The sequence below is a fragment of the Salvia splendens genome, chromosome 15 (genome assembly GCF_004379255.2).
Source record: "Salvia splendens isolate huo1 chromosome 15, SspV2, whole genome shotgun sequence".
In the NCBI taxonomy this organism is placed as follows: Eukaryota; Viridiplantae; Streptophyta; class Magnoliopsida; order Lamiales; family Lamiaceae; genus Salvia; species Salvia splendens.
This window is the reverse complement of record NC_056046.1, coordinates 15,500,107-15,517,940: the sequence shown is the minus strand read 5'-3', so window position 1 is coordinate 15,517,940 and position 17,834 is coordinate 15,500,107. Positions and strand designations below refer to the sequence as shown.

General features: G+C 40.0%; 2 protein-coding genes across 2 annotated transcripts; one reads left to right on the top strand and one right to left on the bottom strand.

The window, feature by feature from the left end:
* The first annotated feature begins 5,060 nt into the window (after window positions 1-5,060).
* On the top strand, window positions 5,061-6,968 carry LOC121769163 (probable WRKY transcription factor 41). The gene is made up of 3 exons (XM_042165878.1): window positions 5,061-5,805; window positions 5,909-6,037; window positions 6,128-6,968. Exons 1-3 carry the CDS (start codon window positions 5,483-5,485, stop codon window positions 6,732-6,734), a joined length of 1,059 nt encoding a protein of 352 aa, XP_042021812.1. The 5' UTR covers window positions 5,061-5,482; the 3' UTR covers window positions 6,735-6,968.
* A 243-nt stretch (window positions 6,969-7,211) lies between these two features.
* LOC121769164 lies at window positions 7,212-8,672 on the bottom strand. The gene is made up of 3 exons (XM_042165879.1): window positions 8,184-8,672; window positions 7,705-7,722; window positions 7,212-7,603 (listed from the first exon to the last, which is right to left on the bottom strand). Exons 1-3 carry the CDS (start codon window positions 8,542-8,544, stop codon window positions 7,422-7,424), a joined length of 561 nt encoding a protein of 186 aa, XP_042021813.1. The 5' UTR covers window positions 8,545-8,672; the 3' UTR covers window positions 7,212-7,421.
* Between the last annotated feature and the right edge of the window lie 9,162 nt (window positions 8,673-17,834).

Below are 17,834 nucleotides of genomic sequence, written 5' to 3'. Positions count from 1 at the left end.
GATTTGTCCACCAAAATCCAGGTTTTGTTCTTGAGTAAAGACTCTATTTCTTCATTCATGGCCTCTATCCATCTCTCTCTGTCTTTGCTTCTCATGGCCTCTTTATAGGTGAGAGGATCAGCAATATCAATACTCTCAGCAGCACACAGTGCATAATAGACCATATCTGCAAATTTCTCAGGAGGCTTTGCATTTCTCCTTCCCCTATCTCTTGCAATCTGGTACTCTCTGGTAGGATCTGCTGTGGGCTCATCATTTCTTCTACCTTGAGCTGGAGCACCATCACCCTCTGGATCAGGTTCATTTTCTGAGTCAGTGACTCCACCTGCTCCTAGGCCAACTCCCATAGGCTCCACCTTGAAGAAATCACTCTCAACTTCACTGGAGTCACTGGAGTCCAGCTTATCTTTCAAGTAGGGCATCTGATCCTCCAAGAACACCACATCCCTACTCACCACCACCTTCTGCCTACCAGGCTCAATACACCAGAGCCTATACCCCTTAACACCCCTCTGATATCCCAGCAAGATACATTTCAGAGCCCTAGCTTCAAGCTTACTTTGCCTAGCATGAGCATAGGCTGCACACCCAAACACCTTGTATTTTGAGTAGTCACTATGAGCTCCATACCACATGTAATCAGGAGTTTCAGATTTCAGGGCAGTAGATGGGCATTTATTGATGAGATAGGCTGCTGTATACACCGCCTCTCCCCAGAACCTGCTGCTCAAACCAGAACCAAGAAGCAGGCACCTCACCCTCTCTAGGATAGTCCTATTCATCCTCTCCACAACACCATTTTGCTGGGGATTACCAGGAACAGTACGGTGCCTCTTCATACCCTTCTCTTTGCAAAATATATCAAATTCAGCAGACAAGAATTCCAAGCCATTGTCAGTTCTTAAACATTTAACACTCCTTCCTTTCTCTAGCTCCACCTCCTTACACCATATCTTGAACTTAGTGAGTGTTTCAGATTTTTCCTTAAGAATATATACCCACAACTTCCTTGTATAGTCATCAATGATAGCTAGATAATACTTTCCTCCACCAATTGAACACACCGGTGAAGGCCCCCAAAGATCACTATGTATGTAGTCTAAAGGGGCTGTAGAAGAGTGAATACCTGTAGGATAGGGTGCCTTCTTTGCTTTTCCAAGTATACACTGCTCACAGGGGTCCATCTTGTTGAAATCTCCAGAGATCAGGCCCTTCTTGATGAGTTCTTTCAAGCTTCCTTCTGCTGGATGGCCCAGCCTCTTGTGCCATAGCATTAGGGAATCATCTGACACAGCATTGCTTTCTCCATCAACAGCCTTAGCCTTCAAATAATAGAGAATATGCTCTCTGTCAGCCTCCATCATCACTGCATCTCCAGATTTCACAAACAATTTTCCTTGACTCATTAATATAGTGAACCCCCTCTGCTCCAACATTCCCAATGAGATGAGGTTCATCTTCACTTCTGGAATATACCTCACCCCAGTCAGGATCTTCACAGAGCCATCTTGTAGGCTTAGCTTCACCTTCCCTATTCCTTTTATCTGACAAGTATGATTATTTCCAAGAACAACCGTACCCGATGCTTCTTGAAGATCATGAAACCAGCTTCTATTGGGGCACATATGGAAGCTGCACCCCGAGTCCATTATCCACCTGTGACTGACCCCACTGTCACTAATATTCATAAGTTGAGCCGGGGGATCAGCACTCTCCACACAATCAGATTGGTTGTGTCCCTCAGAGGCCATCTTCCTCTTCCATGCATGACAATCTTTCTTCAAATGTCCAGGTTTCTTGCACCAATAGCAAGCTCTGGTTTCCTTCTGAGCATCAGAACTTGAGGGTTTAGGGCCCTCAAACTTCTTCTTGAAGTTCTGCTTCTTGAACTTCTTCACATTCAAGGCCTCTGCAGCTTGAACATTGGAGCTTGCAGAGCCTCTGTTGGCTGTCTTCTGGAGTTCTTTGGCCATCAAGGCTGAATAGACTTCTGCATAGGTGATAGGTTTATCTCTTCCATAGATAATTGCATCACTTAACTGGTCATACGAGCTAGGCAAGGCATTCAATGTGAGAATGGCCTTATCCTCATCTGAAATCTTGACATCAACAGATCCCAGGTCGTCAATGATCTTGTTGAACTCCTCTAGCTGCTCAGTGATGGACCTATCTCCAGAAAAACTATAGGCATACAGCCTCTTCTTGAGATACAGCCGGTTAGCCAAGGATTTGGCCAAGTAAACTTCATCCAACTTGTCCAAGATCTCCACCGCAGTCTTGGCTTCTTGAACATCCCTCAAGACCTTATCTCCAAGGCACAGAATCACTGCAGAATGTGCCTTGAGCTGCATCTCCTCCATCTTTGCCTGAGCTTTATCATCAAGCACTGGAGCCTTTCCTTTCTCCTCTGGTTTTGCAAGAACTGCGGCCAAGCCTTGTTGAATCAAAACCGCCTTCATCTTCATCTTCCACAGGCTATAATCATTCTTGCCTGTGAACTTTTCTGCATCAAGTCTTGCTGCCATCTCTGAAACCGTTTGATCCTCTGCAAATCAGCTTCAATATCCCTTCCCACAGACGGCGCCACTTGTTGGGATTTGCACACACAAGGCTTTCACACACTCAAGAAGATCACACACACACTCACTGTTGTATGAGATCACACAATGCAGAAACACACACACTCACACTTTGAGTATTGAAGATGATAATCTTGGAGAGAAACTGGAAAACTCTTTATTGATTAAACTACTAACTACATACACGGTTTATGAGCTATTTAAAGCTCTACAATCAAGTAGCAACTGCTACTAACTAACTACAACAAGAATCAAGAAAATAAGAAGAATAACCGCTACATCTCAGCTAACTAACTGCTGCTCCAACGGCTAGTTTCTCTAGGTTGCTTCTTCCTTCTCGGCTCAAGACCGAACTCCCTTCTCGGCTCAAGACCGAACTCCCTTCTCGGCTCAAAACCGAACTCCCTTCTCGGCTCAAAACCGAACTCCCTTCTCGGCTCAAAAACCGAACTCCCTTCTCGGCTAGTTCCAGCTCAAAGCCGAGCTTCCTTCTTCTGCCTTCTTCTTCCAACTGAAATGAGCACTCCATTATTACAATTATTATTATATAAATTCATAGTAGCTTTTCACAAATTTAATAAGTGTTACTGCCTAATTATATTATTATAGGCTTCGAATTATTATAGTTATATGTTAGCAAATTATTGTAGACCTAGATGTTTGAACCTACGAAGTTTTCTTCTTCTTCTTCTCTTTTCTTTTCTTGTGCTTAAGTAAAGGGCAAGGTTCTAATCATATCGAATCAAATAGAGTATTTGAAAAATGTTTATTCTAGTTTATTTAGAGATTTTTATATTTCTTTAAAATATCTAATTTTGAAGATTGTTTGATTTAAGAATACTAAAGAAATACTCGATTTGATTTGAATATTGGCAATTGACACGACCACTTGTATTTGTTTTAGTTTTGCAAGACTGAGTAGAATGAGTAATTACAGAGAATTGTCATGTGCACCCAAAAAGAGCATAAGTACTCCTATGTAAGACATCCAATTTATAATTGTAAGTACTTTTAAATGCTTTGAGAATTTATTTAAAAGTATACGTCCTCTATGTGTCTCACTTGACTCGCTATAAATTTTAAGAAATACTATGAAAGAAAATAGTAAATGAAAAACGTTAATGGAATGTGATTCATAATTATTATATTAATTTTGTGATGATATGAAACTGAAATAAATTAATGTAATGTGAGGTCCATTGATTAAAAAAATGCTAGTAAAAGGGAAATGAGTTACGGATTCATTAATAGAAGCGTCCCAACATAAAAAAAAATTGGACAATGAAGGGTGGAATGAGTAATTACTTATATTGATATAATCATATAATGTTTTCGAATATTCATTTAAATGCAAATCGAATATATTGTCATTTACATTCACATGACTAAAAGAATTTCAAATCGGATTCGCAAAATATTCTGAGTTCTTGATATAGTAATACAGTACTGATACCAGTAAATAATAAATCTTAATTCATTTACAACTGAAGAAATTATATTTCTTTAATTAAGAAGTTGAAGTAAAAATACTACTCCACCCGTCTCTATGTGGTAGAAGCGTTTCATTTTGAGCACTCGTTTTGAAAAAATTATAATAAATAATTAAAAGAAAAAAATATAAAATAAGAGAAAAAATAATATAGAGATGACTTTTAACTATATTATTTCTCTTTTTTACTTTACTTTTTTTATACTTTAGCTATTTATTATAATTTTTTCAAAACGAGTGTTGAAAATGAAACGTCTCTGCTACATAGGGACAGGGAAGGAGAAAGTAGGATAGTTCGTCTAGTATCAACTATTACACCTCAGAGGTCCACGATTGAGTTATATAAACGCGTGGTTTGAAGATTCTTTAGATTATTATACCAATTTTATTGACTAATATAATAATCATACTTGAACTCAAAGTTGAATCATTTTTTCACATACCACATGATTTTTTCACCACTTTGAATTGGTCAGAGCTCTCTCTCTCTCTCTCCAAAAAAAAATACTAGGATGTTTTTGCTTAATGCCTTAACGTGGTCCAGTTCCCTCAGTTAAGAGAGACTAAACTAGTAATTCAAAAGTGTGACAATAAATGCATTCAAAATTAATTTATAGGAAAACTATGTGATATTATAATCATACATACTTGGTCTCTACGTCACTTCAGCTAGTCATGCTAACATTAACTTACCACTTAAATTAATCACAATGACATTAATTTGTCAAAAAATTATTAATCATGTGAAAAATAAACAATTGAAAATTGATTTATTTAGAGGGATAATATTAGCTCATGTGTAAAAGTTTAAACTTTAAAGTACAAGTTCGTGCAATTACATCATTCTAAAAATCACACTCTCCCTTTCCAAAACATTCAAACTTTCCCAAAAATTGATCTATGCTACACTATCAAGTCTAATAAAAATAAAAATCTTTGAGAGATATTATTTGTGACAGTGAAGTAGTCAAGCATATAAAAGATTCATATCTTTCATACATATATGATACTCCTATATACACATGTATGATGTGTGTTTGAATTGGTCAGCACTTGACTTTCCTAGTTGTCAACATCATAGTAGTAAACTTCCAACACGACCAATGACTAGTCAACCCAGAATAACTCGTTTTCTCCAGTCAAACTTCCACTCTTCTCCTCTCCTTTTGTTTTTTTTTTCTCATCACAAATCAATACCTACGATTACAAACCTCTCTTTCTATATATATACATAATCAAACAAACTGACCATTCATCCTCATCAACACATTCCTCATTACAGATCATAACTGAAAATCCTACTCATCAAGATCACCCGAGCCCTAAAACAAACCGCAAACGCATATGAACATAGTCCGATTCCAATTGAAGAAAATCACCGTTTGATCGAACATACGGAAAGAAAACCTGAAAAATGGAGAGTGCGTGTACCTGGGAATACGAGATGGTGATCAACGAGCTGGTGCAGGGGATGGAGAAAGCCAAGCAGCTCCATTTCCACCTGTGCTCGACCTCCCCATCCCGAGCCCAGAACATGCTCATGCAGAGGATACTATCCTCGTACGAGAAGGCCCTTTTGATCCTGAACTCGAAGGGGGCGGCCGAGCACACTCCAGCACCACCAACACCAGCATCGGGCATCGTGGAGTCATCGATATCAGTCGATGGAAGCTGCAGAAGTGAGGACTTGAGTAATAGCTTCAGAGACCAACAAGACTACAATGCATCAAAAAAGAGGTAAAGCTTCACTTAATCAAGCAAGATAAAATGATCATAATATTTTCAACAAAATTAATTAAATGGATGCTGATTTCTTGTGTTTGATGATTGGTGCTAACAGAAAGATGCAGCCTACGTGGACAGAACAAGTGAAAGTTAACCCTGAAAATGGACTTGAAGGCCCCACTGATGATGGATATAGTTGGAGAAAATATGGGCAGAAAGACATTCTAGGAGCTAGATATCCCAGGTTTATTTTCTCTCCCTTTTTGATAATATTCGAAATATCGAAATCCGAACACTTAACTAATAAAAGTGTGTGTTCATTTTTTATCAACAGGAGCTATTACCGTTGCACATACCGTCTCGTCCAAGACTGCTGGGCGACGAAGCAGGTGCAGAGATCCGACGATGACCCAACTGTGTTTGAGATCACGTACAAAGGGGCGCACACGTGCAACCAGTCGACCAACGCAGTAGTCCCCCCTCCAGTGTCACCGGAGAAGCAAGAAACGAGGCACATCCCGCAGCAGCAGAGTCAGGCACTCTTGAACTTGAAAGCAAACCTAAGAGTGAACACAGGCAGCTCGGACAGCAAGGAGACGATGCCGGCTCAGTTCTCCTTCCCCTCGACTTATGAGCTAGGTGACACAGAGAATCAGTACATTTCATTCTCCGCTCTCGTTGGAGATGGTAATTTGGGAGCATACTCACCACTGTTTCTATCTCCGGCCACATCAGAAACAAATTACTTCTCTCCGGCGCCCCACCATATGGCAAGCTTCGGAGGGTCTCAGGGCTATCAGCATTTGGAGTCTGATGTAGCAGATATTGTATCGGCCCATGCATCAACGACCAACTCTCCAATGGGGAGCATGGATTTCCCAGTTGATCAGTTGGAACTAGATCCGAATTTCCCATTCAACGCCTCTGGATTCTTCAGATGACCGGATTTCAAAAGTAGGCAAATAAGAGGTGTAGGGATCTGCTTTAACTTATCTAGATATATCAAAGCTGGAGTTAGAGAAATAATATCAAAAGCAAAATCTGCCGTTTTTTAATTTACAACATCCAGAATCTAAGCAAACTACTAGGATTCATGTAAAACATCAAGAATAGCATGTTTTTCTAATTTCTGTATATTAGATCACAACAGAAGGAGGAAGAGATGTTCAAATCTATAAAGAATCTTGACAAGCATATGATGAAAGCACGTTGTTCGCATAGATTGCTTGCTCGGAGATAAGCTCCGCTGCTGCATATAAGATAATAGCTAAAGATAATAAAGAACAAACATTAATATTGGTAAGAAATTGACATCAATATGAAGCAAGATAAGGCCACCGTAATCAGATCAGCTTTTACAAGGAAGGTTTGATGGAAACAGACACAACATCAAAATGATATAACATAGAGAATGAACATTTAGATAGACCACATAGTTCCAGTGCTAAGCGAAAATCTCTTTCTACCTGTTACGAGTGGCATAAAGAATTAATTATCAAGATTTACAAAAGAAGCTCTAGGGTAACGGAATCACTAGTTACAAAAAATGTAGTTCACTTGTTTCAATTCAATGATCAATCTGATGCCCTAACATTTCTTGGAGCGTACAAAAATTGTAAATCTATCACCTATACTGATGACTTCTCCTCATCTTTGACGTTTGAAGTAACATCCGTAGTTTCGTGTTCAGCTTCCCTAAGAGCCTTCCTGAGCCCCACCATGATGAATAGGTTGGTAAGCATAAGCAGTGACTCCGCCCCACCGTGCAACCAATCGACATTGGCCAAGGATTTGGCATAGTGCACCTTTGCTGTTGAGAGAGGGCATTTTCTATGACGGCCAACATATGCAAAATTATGCAAAATTCGATTCAGATAGCTTCTAAACAATGTCCCATTGGAGAAAACTTACCATAAATTCCTGCTGGTACTGTAGGAGAGGAGGTGATGCAGCAAAAACAGATGTAGAAGTGGTTAGTTCATATGCTTTTAGTCCAAGAAAAGAAAGATAGAAAAAAAGCAAAGAAATGGACCCTCTTCAAATCTAATGTAGCTGAAACTTCAAATTCCCAATGCTTACACACAAACTAGAGTAAATTTGATGGACAATTCAGTATCACTAAACAACACATAAGAAGTTTGAGACCATAAATTAGGGAATCAAAAACAATATTAGAGCAACACCAAAATCCACATTGCATAACCACTTGATTCCCTTTCTCTATCAAATGTCTTCCTCAAAGAATCTTCTAGTTTAGTCAATTGAGAAGATGCATAAAGAATTTCCAAATACTTCATCACAAGTTATATGCACCATAGCTGAAAATAGATTCACAACACATTCTTTCCAAGATCACATTTTTTTTTTTGAAAAAAAGGAAGATGACTTACTGGCGGCAGCCACAAAGGCGAGCAAGAAGTAGAATCCAAAAAGTGTGAGGGGTGGGGCAGATTTTGATTTGGTGATGAAATACAAGAAGCCCATATAGGGTAAGAGGGAGAAAGCAGAGAGCTGCGAAGCAATCGCCGGAGAATCGACGTCGGCCGCCGCCCATGAATCGATTGGAAACATAATCCCACTGCACACCATCGCATTTCCGTATCTTGGAGATGTTATCCTCCCCTTTGAAGTTTGGGATTTGAGGTGGGATTGCTTCTTCAAAGTGAGAGGGGGTTCTCTGCAATCGTCGGATGGAAACAGAAATGGTGGATTCTGGAAGCGGATTTCAATTTGCAGATAGCTTACCATCATTTTACAGAGTTTGTGAGTTGTAATTCGTTTGCTTTTTGCATTTACGGGTTGAATTTGTTACGAATTGGATTGAATGAGAGAGATTTCAGTTGGCTTATCTATTTGAAGCTTTCTGCGAGTGAAATCGTATCGAGTTGCAATGATTATAATTTGATTCAATTATTATCGAATTGAGCATATAATTAATTTTAAGTAATTTCCATTTGCAAGATTATAATTTATGAATAAGTTTATATTTCTTTCGATTAAAATAATCACATAACATAATTCTACACTTATGATCATATGATAATAAGTCATATCAACCAAATAATATCATTATATTTGATTCATAAGATTGAATATTACTTCTTATAACTTAATCCTAGATAGATAATTATATGATAAATAGTCATAATCACCCTCTCTAATAAAATAATCTCACAATTTAATCCTAAATGGATAATCATATGACAATGAGTTATAGCGACCGAACGACATCTTAACGTTTTTCGACTTATACTCGACGAACGAGAAATATGTGATGTGCACCATGCAAAACCGTTTTACTACATACTCCATCGTGCTTATTTCAAGTGACTAAGGCCATCCGCAACGTTGTCTCTTATCCGTCTCTTAACCGTCTCATCTCTTAACTATTCATGAGCCCCACTGTACTTTTCACTTCATCTCTTAACTAAGAGACAACACCTGCAACCCTCCATCTCTTATCCGTCTCTTAACCATCTCATCCCTTAACTATTCATTCAATTTCATTTTTTATTTTTATTTCCAACAAATTCAATTAATAAAAACACACTTCATTAAATAAAATAAAAATACAACTTAAAATACAAAAAAAATAAAAAAAACACATAATTAAAATCCTAAAAAAAATAAAAATTACATAATTTAAAATACAATTTTATAGAAATTAAAAAAACTACTCCGCCGGCGAATCTTCCCCCGAAGGCGGTGGCGGTGCATTCAAGCTACCTGGAGGCGGAATACCAATTTGTCTTGCCATATACTCAATTCCGGCAAGATGAGCTTGATATTGTGGAAGCGTCATGCGGGAAGTGCCCGCAATCGTGGCGGTCAAGTACATGGACAATAGGGTGTTCGCGCCCGAGCCCGCCTGGCTTGATTCGCCTCGGCCCCTCCTCCTTTTAGCCGTCTTCGCCGCCTTGGTCCCTTGCGGCCGACGGCGCCCACGGGAGGACCCCCCTGCATCGGTGGCGGTTCCCTCAACCTCCTGTGAGGCAAACTCTTGTGCGGCGCTGCCTGAACTGTCCTCACTAGACGAGTATTGGCCACCCGCCGTGTGCTTCGTGCGTTTCGAGGTCGAGCATGTGCTGGACTGGACACCGCCAGCCCACCTTTCCTCGTCTCTGACCATCTCCCAAACATCGACATGTTTGAATTCTTTGTCGTTGTCGTAAAAAAAGACTCGCAAAGCCGCTCTCAGAATGTCGGCTCCACTGGCTCCGCTTTGGTAATTCGCCGCTTCATTCTTGTAGATCCCACAAAATTTTTTGACTTCTCTGTTGACTCGGTCAAAATGACTACGGAGCATCTTCAATGTGCAGCGGCGGGACCCCTTTGGCTTAATCTCGTTGTAGGTGTCGGTGACCTTTCCCAAAAATACTTCCGGGTTTGTTGATTCCCGACGATGGGATCTTACGAGACGCTGACCCAGGCGTTGTACAGAGCCATCGTGTCCTTGTGGCTGTATGGATGACGACCAACATCCTCCTCCTCCTCGGCCGCCTCCTCATCTTCCTCCACGACGTCGAATGCCCTGGAGCTTCCACCGCCTCGTTCTCCTTCCGGATTGGGTTCATCCGGATAATCCTCCTTAATTTGGGATAATCCCTGCGAATACCTCGGGGCGGAGGGACGAGCGTATGCATCCACATCAAAATGGGGTGGTTGGTACCTCGCCGGCGTCGACGAGCCATGGGTGCCCGGCGTCGACGAACTGGAACCACTCAAGACATTGTACATGCCCCCCAGTCGCCAAACGCGTTGATGTCAAACCCACCGGAGTTTCCATCGCCGGAAATTTTGTGATGAAAATTGGAGAGGTTAGATGAAAATTGGAGAGGAAATGGAGATGATTTGAGAAGAATAGATGTGTGTGTTTGTGTGTATAATGAGGATGAATAAGAGTTTTTATAGAGTAATAAAAGAAAATAAATAAATAAAAACGGTCAAAAAACGGTAACATTAACGTTTTAATTTTTTTTTTTTATTAAATTCAAATTTTAAAAAAAATAATTTATTGCTTCAGCGTGACGAAGCCCACTCGCGGGCCGGCGAGTGGGCGTCACGCCTAGCGCCAGCGCGCGCCATGTCGCGCGGGCGCATGGCGAGCTGGCGCGCCAGCCGTCTCGGTGGGACGGGCGTCTCGGCGAGATAGGGACGAGACAGGACGCTGCAACGCGGCGCGCTGCCGTCTCGTCTCGGAAAGACGAGATACGAGACACCCGCGTTGCGGGTGCTCTAATATTTCTAGACATGAAATTTATGAAAATGATATTTGTTGAATTAGATAGTAAGAGAATAAAATAAGAGAAAATTAAGAGTTGTTTTTTATTAGAAAAAGAAATTAACCAAATGGGTTAGCTCTAATTGAATTGTAGGCTAATTCAATGCAGGTTAATCAGACTATAACAATAGCATATTTTTGGGATCAGTTCATATATTGGGCTAACTAAATCTCTAATTATAACAATACTTTTTGAAAATGTTACTCCTCCTATACATTGAATACAACTCGCATTCCAACTACTCTAGTATGTTGAATCCGTTGTCGTGTATAACAATATTTCTGTAAAAATAAATAAATGCAAGAAAATAAAATTTTGTAAGCCATGGGAGTTGGAATGATAGATATGAATCTATTCTTAAATTCAGTGTATAGTTCTTCTAATAATTCTTATATTTTCAAATTGTTTTTTATTTGTTCCAAATCATGTAGAATGAGAATTGAGAATTTGAGATTGCATAAGCATATAATATTATAAGGGTAACTAATCGTCTAATCTTAATATATAGTAAATTTTAAACCATTAATGTATGAATCTTGCATAACTAGCAAATACTTCTACTTTTTAATGAAATCACTTTACTTATGCTTTTTAATGTAATCACTTAACTTATGCTCTCATGCAGATGAATATTTTTTACGAAGATAAAGATACACTATCAAAACTTAAGATTCAAGAATAACCGATATAGACCTTATTCAACGACTTCATTCATATGCATTAATAAATGTTTTTCAATATTAATCAAATTCATCCAGTCCAATTTAATTAGCCAAAATTTTTCTCAACTAGCTATTGGATGTTTCACCTCACAATTCTCACCACAATCCAATAGTACTACTAGCTTTAGATGAATATGAGTAAGTTTTTTGAAGGGAGCTTACCAATAATATAGAATTAGCAGTGTAACCAAGCCATTAATAATTTTAGCATCGACATAAAATAAATGTGTATTCAAATCCGATCAAGTGACAAAGGTACGTAGATTTAACATAACAATAAAAAAAACACCAAAAAGATAGAACTATGCAAATTAAATTAAAATTCCAAATTTGAAACCCTAATTATCAATCTCAATCGGATTCCGCCGCAAGCGCCTCCACCCTACCCGTACTCTCCTCCAACTCCGAAAGCAATTCGTCAAGCTCGTCCAATTTCAACCCCCTCTTCATGGCATCGCCGATCCTCCTCTCCGCCTCCGTGAGCGGCGCCTCCTCCCCCCCTCCTCGCATTGGCGGACACAGGTGGAGGGATGGAAGGGCTTAAGCCCTCCCCAACAAGATTTTTTTCATCTTTTCTATTTATAATTTTTTTGAAAATTAATGATAACAATTTTAAGCCCTTCGAAAGCCAATATAATTGCAGACTAAATTGTTGTAACTGAATGATGTGAAGGGGCTAGACAAATTTTGAGGATCGAAAATTTGCAAAAGATAATAAAAGAAGAAAATGGCTGACGAAACTTTGGAGAAGAAGTTAGTGATATAATATTACTATATTAGGTATCGAAAGTTACATTTAAAAAGTACTGTACCGTTTTGAGCTCCAATTAATGTTCTCTTATAAAATAAAATTGATTATGAAATTTATCCTAAGTTAAAAATTTTGACCAATGAATACTTCCTTAATTCCTTTTGCTATGTTGCATAAATTGTTAAACTTATTTCAAATATACGAGTAGCTAAAATGCAAAACAAAGATTTTTTCTACTTTTCCAAGTTCTTTCACATCACTTCTTTTAATTCCTTTAGTGTGAGTTTGATAACTCAAGTTCACTACAGTCATGATCGGATTGATCAAGGAGTGGAAGATTGAGCTTACTCGAGCTTGAGCTTCAGGAGCCGTCGGATTCAACTCGATAGTTTTTAGTTTTAATCTCAACCGTTGATCTAACTAGCCGTTAGATTTAAAAGGTTGTGTTAGTTAGTTTGTTATTTCAATTCGTTGTTTTTCAGTTTGTAAGCTCTCTCGACAATTCTCTCTTTCAGCAATAAGTTTACTTTCTCCTTCGAATTCTCTTCTTGTTCATCAATCTCAACTCACGCAACACACACTTCACCACAATTCCAACAAATTGGCGCCGTCTGTGGGAAGAGGGCGATTTCTTGAATTGCGATTGATTCTTTGATTGGAAGCGAGTTCACGGAGACGATGGCCTCCAGATTCGAGGCGGAGAAATTTACGGGCAAAAATGATTTTGCTCTGTGGAGAATGAAGATGCGAGCGATGTTGATTCAACAAGGCTTGGCATCGACTTTATCGGTTGAAGAAGAGGGAGATAATGGGAAAGCGGCCGTGGATGAGAAGGCGGCTGCTAAGAAAGCCAAGATTGAAGCAAAGGCACATAGCGCGATCGTGTTGAGCCTTGGAGATAAGGTTCTTCGCGAAGTCGCGAAGGAGAAGACTGCAGCGAGTATTTTGACAAAATTGGAAGATCTTTACCTAACGAAATCTCTTGCAAACAGGTTGTTTATGAAGCAGCGCCTGTACTCTTACAAGTTCTTGGAGGGAAAAGGGGTATTGGAGCAGCTTGAAGACTTCAATAAGGCAGTGGATGATCTCGAGAATATTGATGTCTAGATAGGCGATGAGGATAAGGCCATCCTACTGCTTAATGCACTGCCGCATTCTTTTGATCAATTTCGTGATGCCTTCTTGTATGGCCGCGACAGAACCATCACTCTTTTGGAAGTTCAGACTGCATTGAGAGCAAAGGAGCTTCAAAAGGGTGAGTCGAGGTTCACTGATCAGAATGCAGAGAGCCTCAACATCAAGAAGTGCAGGGGCAAGAAGGTGTTCAAGAAACCTCTAGATTCCTTCAAGGCTAGATCATCTGGCCAAAAGGAGACTAGTTCATGCCATTGGTGCAAGAAACCTGGCCATTTGAAGAGAGATTGCTTCGCTTGGAAGAGAAGGCAAGAGAGTGAAGGGAAGGTTGTCAACTCAGCAGAGGCTGTGGAAGATGAGGAGGTCCATGAAGTTCTGAATGTAATAGACACTGAGATCACTGGATCTTGGATCATGGACTCGGGCTGTAGTTTTCATATGTGCCCGAATCTTGACTGGTTTGAAGATTTTAAGAGGTCAGTGGATTTGTCATCCTTGGTAATAACCAGGTATGCTTCATAAAGGGCATAGGCTCAGTGAAATTGAGGGGTGACAAAGGGGTTGTGATAGTTCTAAATGGTGTTAGATATATCCCATATGTGAAGCGGAATTTGATATCACTTGGCTTCTTAGAGAGGAAGGGGTGCTCATTTTCTTGTGTGGATGGGAGGATGAAAGTGTGTAAGGCTGGGAATGTGCTCATGAGAGCAGAAAGGAGAGGCAGACTCTATTATTTGACAGCAATGATCTGCAGCAAGGGATGTGCAGAGGCCTACAATATTACTTCCATCAGTCTGGGTCAGTGGCACAGCAGGCTTGGCCATCCATCGGTTGGCAGTGTAAAAGAGCTGGTTAGAAAGGGAATCTTGCACTGCAATGATAAAGATGAAGCATCCCCATATGAGGAATGCATACTAGGAAAGGCCAAGAAAATGTCATATCCAAAAGGTAATCATACTTCCTCAAAGCCATTAGACTATGCACATAGTGATTTGTGGGGGCCTTCCCAAGAGAAATCTATTGGGGGAGGAAGATATTATATGAGTATTATTGATGACTACTCTAGGAAGATATGGCTGTATGTGTTAAAAGAGAAATCAGAGGCCTTAAGAAAGTTTAGTGAATGGTGTGCTGAGGTTGAGGCAGAAAAAGGGATGTGCTTGAGATGTTTTAGAACTGATAATGGACTTGAGTATTTATCCAGGGAATTTGATGATTTTTGCAGAGCTAAAGGTATCAAGAGACATCGAACAGTGCCAATGAATCCCCAACAAAATGGGGTGGCAGAGAGAGCCAATAGAACAATACTAGAGAGAGTGAGGTGTATGCTTCTTGCTGCAGGATTGGAGAAGAAATTTTGGGCAGAGGCAGCCTCCACTGCTGTCAAGCTGATAAATAAATGTCCCTCATCTAGTATTGATGGAGATACCCCAGATTTCAAATGGTATGGAAGCTATGGTGGATATTCTGATTTAAGAACTTTTATCTGCAAAGCCTTTGCTCATGTGAAGCAAGGGAAGTTGGAGCCTCGGGCATTGAAGTGCATTATGCTAGGCTATCAGCCAGGGGTCAAGCGCTATAGGCTTTGGTGTATAGAGCCTGGGAATGCAAGAATAATCATCAGTAGAGATATTATTTTCTGGGAGAGTGTGTTGCTTTTCAGAAAGAAGACAGGTGATTCTGGTGATTATGGTGTTAATGAGCCCACTACTGCAGTTGAGGTGGAGCTTGAGAGTCAGCCTGAGAGTCAGCCTAAGATCCACCTGATCCACCATCGGTTGAACATGGCCCCCAGCAGCCTGAACCAGAGAACATGACAAGTTGGAATCTTGCCAGAGACAGAACTAGAAGGACCATCAAACCACCAGCAAAGTATTCAGATGCTGAGTTTCTATTCTATGCTTTGACTGTGGCTGAAGAGGTTGAGTACTCAGAGCCAAATTCGTACAATGAAGTCATGCTACAATGAAGCCATGCAAAGCAAGGAATGGGAGAAGTGGACGCAAGCTATGATTGAGGAGATTGAATCTCTGTTAAAGAATGGAACATGGGTCTTAGTAGATAAACCAGATGGGAGAAGGGTTGTAAGTTGTAGATGGGTTTTTAAGAAGAAGATTGAGGCTGCTGAGGAGGATGTAGTGAGATTCAAAGCAAGGTTGGTGGCAAGGGGTTTCACACAGGAGCAAGGAGTGGATTTTGATGAAGTCTTTAGCCCTGTGGTGAAGCATGCTTCCATCAGATTGTTGCTGGCTATTGTTGCAAGAAGGGACTGGGAGCTTGAACAGCTCGATGTCAAGACCGCATTCTTGCATGGTGATCTCAGAGAAACCATATACATGTCCCAGCCTGAGGGCTTTGTTAGGCCAGGAGACAAAGGCAAGGTTTGTCTACTAAAGAAGAGTATATATGGCTTGAAGCAAGCAAGCCGACAATGGCATAGGAAATTTGATGAACACATGATAAGTACTGGATTTGTGAGCTCAAAATATGATGAATGTGTCTACATTAAACATGTAGGTGGAGCTGCTGTGGCCTACTTATTATTGTATGTTGATGATATGCTCTTGTCTGGAAGTTGCAAGTAGGAAATTCAGAAGGTGAATGATGATCTGAGAGCTGTGTTTGAAATGAAAGATTTGGGGCAAGCAAGGAGGATTCTGGGTATGACAATAATCAGGGACAGAAAGGAGAAGAAAATCTGGTTATCTCAGTCTGATTATGTTTCCAGAATGCTCAAGAAATATAATCTGGACAATGTAAAGGAAGTTGCAGTGCCTATGGGACAACACTTCAAGCTCTCAACAGATCAGAAACCAAAGTCTGAAGCGGATGTGGCCGAGATGCAGAGAATTCCCTATGCTAGTATGATTGGTAGCACGATGTATGCTATGATTAGCACAAGGCCGAACATAGCTCAAGCTGTGTCAACAACCAGTAGATTCATGTCTAATCATGGTAGGGATCACTGGTCAGCCTTGAAGTGGCTGATGAAGTACTTGAAGGGGGCCCACAAATGTTGGGATCTTGTTTGATGGAGCTAGAGAGTGTGAAGGTGGAGCTCTGATTGGGTGGTCAGATTCTGATTTCGCAGGAAACTTAGACACAAGGAGGTCACAATCGGGCTACATATTTACACTATATGGGTCTGCCATAAGCTGGAAAAGCAGTCTTCAAGCAGTGGTTGCTTTGTCCACCACAGAGGCAGAGTTCATGGCTCTTGCAGCAGCCGTGAAGGAAAGTTTCTGGCTCAGAGGAATCTTGCAAGACTTCGATATAACTCAGGATGTGGTAGCTATTGGATGTGATAATAGCAGCGCCATGTGCTTAGCCAAACATCAAGTGTACCATGAGAGAAGTAAACATATCGATGTGCGCCTACACTTTATTCGTGAGAAGATAGAAGAGGGTGAGGTGAAAGTGTTCAAGGTAGATACGACTGAAAATCCAGCTGACATGCTAACGAAGCCACTGCCTAGGAACAAGCTTGAGTTGTGTATGCAACTTGTGAATTTGTGTAAGATAGATTGACAGTGGCTTGAGTGATCAAGGTGGAGATTTGTGAGTTTGATAACTCAAGTTCACTGCAGTTATGATCGGATTGATCAAGGAGTGGAAGATTGAGCTTACTCGAGCTTGAGCTTCAGGAGCCGTCGGATTCAACTCGATAGTTTTTAGTTTTAATCTCAACCGTTGATCTAACTAGCCGTTAGATTTAAAAGGTTGTGTTAGTTAGTTTGTTATTTCAATTCGTTGTTTTTCAGTTTGTAAGTTCTCTCGGCAATTCTCTCTTTCAGCAATAAGTTTTCTTTCTCCTTCGAATTCTCTTCTTGTTCATCAATCTCAACTCACGCAACACACACTTCACCACAATTCCAACATTTAGCTATTTTAAATTTATGATGGGTTGGACTAGTGTATATGATTTTTTACGATACAAGTATTACTTTTTCATATATACTAGTATATAATATGAGCCCGACTCAAGACAGGTGAAGCATTTTTTAGACACGATACTTAAGAAATTGATGTGTTAAATGTTAAAAGTGGAAAGAGTAAAGTAAGAGATGAAATAAAATAAGAGAGATGAAAAAAGAATAAAGTATAAGAGAAGATAAAATTTTTGCCAAAAAAGTAAATGACTTAACTACTTTG